This window comes from Pterocles gutturalis, unplaced genomic scaffold, assembly GCF_000699245.1.
Source record: "Pterocles gutturalis isolate BGI_N339 unplaced genomic scaffold, ASM69924v1 Scaffold51266, whole genome shotgun sequence".
NCBI classification, from domain to species: domain Eukaryota; kingdom Metazoa; phylum Chordata; class Aves; order Pterocliformes; family Pteroclidae; genus Pterocles; species Pterocles gutturalis.
In genome coordinates, this window is record NW_010099709.1 from 13,886 (window position 1) to 22,504 (window position 8,619).

The following is an 8,619-nucleotide window of genomic DNA, read 5'->3' on the forward strand; positions in this document are numbered from 1 at the left end:
GCATCTTTGAAAAATTCACAAAGACCTTTCAGGCAAAATGCTTACATTCAGTTTTTCAGTATATATCAACATGGATGATATTTACCTATTTAACAGCCAACTTGACTTCATATAGCATGTACGTACTCTACACAAGGATTGTTTTGCCTATCTTTCTACGGGGGGGGAAGCTAACTGAAAACAATAGCCCTGATTTGGCCACTTACAAGGAAGTGAACATTAGGGAGTGTTTCTTGAAAGCAGATTTGCACAGAGGAAACACCAGTTTGTTCTACAGAAGGAGCAAAGAAAGAAAAAGGACAGAGGAAAATCAGAAACAGCACTTGTTAATTATGCGTCAGGAGACTTTCACTGGAGATAACTGAGGTCATTGCTTCTGGCTGAAAACTAAAACTGTTGATCTCATAATGTAAGTCACTGACTGAACCTATACATTTAAAAGTAACAAAGAAAATGACTAAAGATAAATGCACCTAAGTCTTGACACAGGATGAAGACAATTTTTAGTGCTACCAGTCTCACAGTACCAGACTGTGCAGATTGTTCATTGCTCCAGTAGTTCAAAACATAAAAAGAGGCCTATTGGCCTGGAAGGGTTTATACTTCTAGCTCTTGATCCTGTTTGTCTGAACATTACCTCAGACAGCAAAAGCCACGTATAGTTTAACATACTTCTGTGACATGTTTGTTTCCTGAAAAAAAGAAATAAACAAAATACAGTTTTTAAAGGCTTGACTTGGTGTTCTGTCATACAGACGTTTCCAAACCTGACCCACTGTAGCGGTAGCCTGCACTGGAACGGCAATGCTTATTTGAATAGCCAAAGACAGATGGAAGTACTGAATAATCAATGCCTCTCCAGTGCGTAAACATCATTTTTTTAGAACGAGAATTAGACCTTCTTGGAGAATTGCTGCAGTCACTGCTCCTGTATCTTGGGCTTTTCAGACAGGCAAGAGGTGTGAATTCTGAGATGTGCTCCCGACAGTGCCTCGATGCATTCTGTTAAAGGAAAAAGAACAAATACATAGTAAATAGATTATTTTGGTGCTAAAAGTCTACAGTTGTGTTCTTTCATAGGGCCATTGTGCCCTTGGCATAGTAATGCCTTTCACTAGATTACCACTCTGGTTATTTGTCTCATATAAAGGTACAAACCCTCATGTTACTGAGCAATCAACCACTTTCAACATGATTAGTTTCATATTAAGATCTACAGAACCAGGCATAATTTTACATATAATGTCTAAACCTGATAAGGGGCTCTTTAGAAAAGAGGTGAGTACACAGAGGACTGCTTTCAAGTTGAATTGTTTTAAATCAGGTTTATATTTCATTCTCCTGGTATACCTTTTTTTCTCTGAACTTTTTTAGTCAGGATTTCTTATACAGAATTTTAAGACACAACAGATTGAAGTACTCCATCCTGTGCTTCCAAAGAGAGGGAATTCTTTAGCTGGTTCATGCTAATAGATCAAAGTTCCAGAGGGTTAATGCACTTGCTTTGTACTTCTAAGCAGTATCTTATTTTGGGCTTGCTTAGGTTACATGTAGCATCTATACAAGCAATTTACAGTATACATCACAATACCATGTTGGTCTAATTGTCCATTAAAATTTATCTGTACCACATCATCACTGCACACTCTGGCAGAATCAGCATTTCCACTCAGGAAATACTCAGGGCTACAGTAACACCATGGCTGCAGGACAACACCCTGGAACATGTGCACAAACTGAAAGAAAATTAGCACAGCACTTTCCCCAACGAGTTCATCTAATTCTTCTCACTAAACACACATACGATTTCCAGGTGTAGAGGTATGGAGGTTACGTGATGGTATTTAAGATAACATCCTTTCCAACCCTAGCCATTCTATGATTCTATATAAATGCATTATAAGCATGATTCAAATCAATGTTATCACTCTCTCCATGAATGCTATATAAGCCCGTTAATCCTCTGTTCTTAATTATCCTCTTCCTCCTTCCCTGTTAACAGCAACACAGTAGCAAAAGAGACAAAGTCACAAAATAAATATTAACGATGTAGTTTATAGAACTTTGGCTGAGATTTAATATTACACTTTTAATGTCAATCACAAGCTTGAAAGACTACTCTTGTATAACCAAGAGCAATCAGAAAGCTCTCTTACAACAGTTACTCTTGGAAAAGTCAGCAAACTAACAATGAGACTTGGGTTCTTTTAAACACATATATAGACCAAATACCAAGATTAATACAGAAAAAATTAGATACCCAGGTAACAGATTAGCAGACTTTGTTTCTGAAATGTTGGAGGGAGTAGTCATACACTGTATGGTAACTTTTTCCTATTCTTCCTGCTAGAAAGTAGAGCATTTTATTTACCATACATATTTCTAAAATTAAATCATGATTTTTTCTACACATAGCTCCAAGGCAAGCACTTTCAATCTGCCATGCCTGAAGCTACTCAAGAAAGCTGGGGTTTTCTACTGCTACTTGTCTAGCAGTCATTAAAAGTAAATCAAATCTTCACTTTGCACCTTCACTTAGCTCCTTGTATTGCTTTTTGGGTCAGGAGAGCATGAAGGGACTGGAGCAGATACGGCATCCAGAAAGGAATGTATTTGAGTAAAAAGTGTACCTTTTCACTTATACTTGTTCATGTAATCAGTGGCGTGGCAAGGAGATTATGTAAAGCAGAGAACTTCGCTCTGCTGCCCTAATGTTTGGAGCATTTAGGAGCTCACCACTCATTCTGCTGTCTCAGGTGTTTGGCAAGGCTACCACACTTCCTGAGGCAGCAATGCAGCACTGCACTGGCCTATACAGAACACATTACTATGGTAGATACTGTCAGATGCACAGCCCCAGTCTCCTGACCCAAGGCCCTATCCACAAGTAACTCACTTCCTTTTGTATGGTTATCTTCCTGTTTCACTGTCTGCATTTGGTCTATATATGTATTCAAGAGCACGAGAGATGATGGATAAACTGCTAATGTGTGAGAATTACTTCTGACTTTATGTATTCTATACCATGGTGTAATGCGAGTACACTCTGCAACACTGACTGCAGTTCTTACAGAAGAAATGTCACACTGCACCTATACATAACACAATGTATTTATAGGACTTTAATATGGGTATATTGATACAATTTTTTTGCCTTACATGAGTGTCTGAGACAAAAAGATCTTACCTGTGGCTGGAACATTCTTGCAAAAAATAGGCTCTCCAAGTAAAACAATTATTTTGTATCAATATTGATAAAGTACATCAAAAACTCTGGAGGAAACAGTTGATTTGTAAATAGCACAGTTTACCAATAGAAATTAATCCAAATTGGCAACACGTACAGTACTGTTACCTAGCTTTGATCTAATTATGGCTTGGAAGCTGAAAGATTTCCTTCAAGAAGTGGCCCATCGCTGTTCGGCAGTGCATTTAGGGCTGTTTTATGTCTCATACTCTTCTGCAAGGATGAGGAAAAACAGTGAGACTCTTGCTGAATACAAGAGGGAAATGTGAATGATTTGTACCACTTGGTACAAACGTTAACTATTATAGCAAAGTCCTGTAAAAGTGACCCATTTTCTGACAGACTGAAAAAGGAAAGGTTATCCAGTGTAAAACATGGTTTCTATTTCTTGATCCTGAGCGTAATCCTTTGAGCCACTCTGAGGATGTTTTTCATTCCATTTCAAACTCTATTAAAAATACTTAATTACTCAAGAGCACTTAACTGTACCACTACTAAGTACTGTGGGCTGTGTGTCCTACCCCTCTGACAATAACCTGTACTGAATGGGTGAGGTCCCCATGATATGACCAGGCCACATCGATTCCAAGTTAAGGAGCGAACGTCCCGCTTCGCTACTCCCCAGAACAAGTGGAACACTGAAGGGAGTGCTACACACGGAGGTGATGGGGCCAGTGCCAATGAAGGCTGACTTACAGCTCAGTCATTACACCACGGGGAGAGAGGGCAGGGCAGTTACCAAGGTAACTTCTTCCATGGGATTCCAATATTGCAACAGCAAGATCCATTTCTTTGTTTTCCATAGAAGAGGAGCCCAACACATGACAGAGGCAAGTTTGCCGGTGACCAGTTTTCTAAGAGCACTGTGCAGTTGTTCAACAGCAGCTAAGCCCATTGAGGAACAGAAGAGTGATGAATCCCCAGAGAGGCTTCCCCAGGCAAAAGTACCACTTTGGTTTCCCCAAGCGCAGCAAAGAGTAGAGATCTCATAACGAGGCTGATGGGCCGATCTTGTGACTGAAGTGAAAGTGAAGTAAAAAACCATCAGTCAGAAGAGAAGAGAACAAGAAAAATATTTCTTAGAAAGGGATGAAAGCACAGAAGTTATTTACAGCCCAGAATAAAAAAACCTGACATTTCAACTAGAAAATATTTGTGATTGATGAAACATTGTCAATCAAAGTGACAACTATAAAAATTAAGAGGATAATATAAAGTGAATTTATATTTTCCATAACAGAGCTGCCGAGCTTCTGCTATTAATGAAAGAATAATAAAGGAAATATAATCAATTAATGTAAACTGGATACATTAAAAAAATATCCTATTCCTTTTTAAAAGTAAAGGCCGAAACAATTTCCAGTTAAAGCACAAAATTCATCTTGTTTCATTGAGCCAAAGAGTCACTGGGACCACATGTACAAGAAATGAGCAGATTTTGACCGAAATTACCAAAAGGCAACAGATTCCTCCAAAGCTTTTGCAGAATTTTGCAGAAAGACAACAGTTCATACATAGATATATATATAAATATACATGCAGATATATATATATACTTGCATGTACATATATGTATGTGTGTATCCACATATATATATGTCTCTCTGTGTGTGTACATATATATATATCTCACTGAAAACCTATCAAAAAATCTTAGAATTATATATGGAATGTTTAAAAACCTCTGAATAATAATGATAGTAGACAATCACCCAGCACACACTGGAGTGACTTTTAAATAACTGAAAAATCTAAAAGCATAAGAATTGCTTCAAAGCCTTTATGCGATATTATTGCCAGAGGAGAACGAATTTAGTAACCTGGGAGGTGACTGCTAGTCCTATGTTAATCTCTTCAACTGTTTCATAAGCCCTTTTATTACCAAGAAAGCAATATAGCTTATAGGAATGCAGAAAGTTTAAAAATAATTTTTTAAAAGCTCAGTTCAAACCAATCCTAATGTACTTAAAACCCAATCTTACCCAGAATTTTCAATAGTGGAAAAAAACTTTGTGTATTTTCCCTGTGACATGCAATTACAGTCTATACATTTTTGAAGGGGGAAAAAAAGGAGGAAAGGTATTTTCTATTTTAACCGGTTAAGAAATAAAGATATAAAATCTGCAATGGAAAGCAACAGTCTCCTAGTATTAAGTCAAAAATAGTTTTCTTGCAGACTGCGGGGAAGCCAAGCATTACTAGCATTTCTTCTACTTTCGTATTATATTAAATGTTATACTTCTGGATCTTGACCTGTTTTCTTTCTAGAAAGAACACAGAATTTCATAAAATGGAATATAAGGAAAGCAGAGCTTCAAAATACATGCTGTAAATAACTTATTAATAAAAAAGTTGCATTTTCTTCTATCACAGCAGAGCTGATGTATTAATATATTCCAAAGATTGCTTAAATGGCTTCCAGTATCACATTTTCTGTATGACACTAGTAACATCAGCATAATCAGAATTATCATTTCTTTGTGTGGCAACTATTCTATTTACTCAGGTACAATGCAATCATGACATGCATTCACCTACAGATAGACCAATGATTAAAATGGGGATCTAAGAATCCTAGATTCTTGAGACAGAAACATTATGGAAAATTCAGTAACAATGGTGATTAAAATGATAGTGACAGTGAAAGACTGTGAGAATGATTCATAGAATCTTTGAGGTAAACAAACACAAGAAGGAAAAAACTATACTAAAAAGTAATCTTCAAAATATAGTTGACATGAATCAGAAATGGAGATAACAAGTATGGTAAAGAACTTCTGATGAAAAACTTTTTACTGTCCTTTGAATGAAATGGCCAAGCATGCAGAAAGGCAGAAAAAAGTCACCTTTTGTTCCTTTAGAAACTTAGACTGCTCGAAGTCTGAGAAAGCATAAAGATGGTGGACTGCTCAACAGAAAGGCACTGATGTTTAGTCTGATTTCCCCAGAAGATTGTAGGAAGTAACCGTGCACATCGTTTATGTTTAAAACAAGGTAGCAGTTATTTAGACAAAGTGGAAGACAGCAAGAAACAAAGAAAGGGAAGAAGAAACACAAGGGATATATCTGGTTAAAAGTCAAAGATTTTCTACTAAATATTTTAAAATTAATATTGCCAGTGTTAAACCTAAAGTCTGCCTTATAATTGATTCATTCTCCAGCACTAATATACAATGTCTGTAAGAAATGCTGTAATACCTTTGTTTGGGGCTTTTGTTTGCTAGCTTTTTTCTTTGCATTAACTCATCCTCATTCTCTCTCTTTAGACTTTTAAATTAAGCATGCAGAACCTATACTGAGATCAACTTCTTCCACAAGTAGCATATATGGAAAAGAGATATCTATTAAAGATATCAAACCAGAAAAGCACTAAATGCTGATCTGCCTGGGAATGCTTTTCTGCTATTCTTTATTCTTTCCTGTCCTCCTGAAATGAGGCATATTCACAACTGTACATTCAAGGAATACAAAACAATGGCAAGGGGTTTTAATTCACAGATATGAGAGAATTTTTTTCTTTTTTAACCTTTGCAAAAGGGGAAGTTTTACTTTCTTTGGAAGTAAACTTCCTGTATTCCTTTCCTCTTAATGGAAAGTATCTTCTAAAATAAACCTCAAAATGCTAACTAATTCGTACACACACAGTTGCTGGTAACTCATTATTTTAATCTACCAGTGGCAGTTGATGGGCTGAGAAGGGCAGGGGCAATAACATTAAGATTCAGGTTCAACACCTCTACTGTCCTTCACCTTCTAATATATATAATATATGAAAGTTTGTTGGGATCAAAAATACAGGTAAAATTTTTTACTGGTGCTGGTTTGATGGCCCCATAATAGTACCATGCATCCCACAGAGCCCAGCTTCCGTTTCAGCCTCAGGAATGCAAGTCTTTATTTACACAGTAGTTTCTCCTTTTGGGTTTATCAGAAGAAAGATGACAGACTTTAAAATACTCTTTCCATTAGCACAGCAAGGCACATTTATGTAGAGATGATGTATCAAAACAGGAAAAACGTAAGTTGAAATATAAAAGAGGAAATAATTATTAATAGAATATGAATAAGTTTTTAATAGAGGTGTTTTTGTAACAGGCACAGCATCAGTATAAAATAATTTGCTAAGGAAGTATTATATTGCACAGATCATGTAATATGAATGTTGGCATGAATTTACTACGTATTCCCTACCAACATACTATATATTAATCATATTTATTTTAAGTGTATAATTTCTAGATTTATTCAATAATAAACACACATGCAGTTGTAGAGTCCCTTGGTATAGCATTGCAACTGCTTGCACAAATTCCTACTTTAAAGGGGATTTTAATAAAATCACATGTTCCCTTCCTACCAATTTTATGTTGAGCTTAGCTTATTCTAGCTGGTTTTCCTTTTTAGATAATTATGCTCAGCTTGCGCAGTAAATGCTAAAATACCCACATTAGAGTTTCATTTATGCAGTAGAATGACCTTGGTATGAAAGATAATTACTTCAACTGAGGGGTGTGGGCAGTGTCTCTGAATAGTCCACAACAACAGGAACAACCTGCTGTCCAGACTGATGTAAGTGCCTTCTACCTACCCTCACAGAGATCCCCATCCCCTTACCCTCATCTCCTCAAATCAGGAATCATGTTCATCCATACATCTGTCTCCCACCATGTTCATCAGCTCATTTCCCCGTGGTTGCTGGTAGGGATGCACAGGGGTTCCCCAGGGTTCAGGTAAATACCACCATGTAAAATAAACAGGCAGCATCTTTCACTGTACTGCTCAGAAAGGGCTGGTATGCAACCAGTGACAGACACCACAGGTGGGGATCCTCTGTTCTAATCTTGTCTCTAACCTTGAAAGAGGTCTAATTATTAAAGACTTGTGATACAAAAGACTAACTTCAGAATGAAAAATATTTTTACCTGGATTCTTTCTGTTGCTGTAGGCCACAACTGTCTACATAAGACCTTCTTGAGAACATCCGGAAGAAGGCTGACAGTTATGAGCAGAATTATACCCAGCCACGCAGGACCACTAGACAGCATTTGCATGAACACATAATACATCCTCTGATAATTGAGAAAAGGCCTAGTAGGAAAAAGATTAAATAGATATTATACTTCAATACACAAAAGAAAGATTAGCAATGTTAAATATAAAAATTATGACAGTGATGAAATATTTCAGGTTCAGCTTCCCAGTTTGTGGGAAGAAATCCCAGCTTTCTCAAATGGAGATCTAAACCTTTACTGACTAGAGAGAACTTTCTTCTTGTCTTCCAGGCTGCAGAAAATACAATGCTGTCTTCCATGCTGCCTCTCCCTTGCAAAGATAAACAAAGTTACAGTCTTATCCTGTTTGTGATCTTACAT

General features: G+C 36.8%; 1 protein-coding gene across 1 annotated transcript; it reads right to left on the reverse strand.

Moving 5' to 3' along the window:
- Window positions 1–498: 498 nt before the first annotated feature.
- On the reverse strand, window positions 499–8,304 carry LOC104464285 (probable phospholipid-transporting ATPase IH). Its single transcript, XM_010076950.1, has 2 exons — window positions 8,170–8,304; window positions 499–1,002 (listed from the first exon to the last, which is right to left on the reverse strand). Exons 1-2 carry the CDS (start codon window positions 8,296–8,298, stop codon window positions 748–750), a joined length of 384 nt encoding a protein of 127 aa, XP_010075252.1. The 5' UTR covers window positions 8,299–8,304; the 3' UTR covers window positions 499–747.
- Window positions 8,305–8,619: the final 315 nt, after the last annotated feature.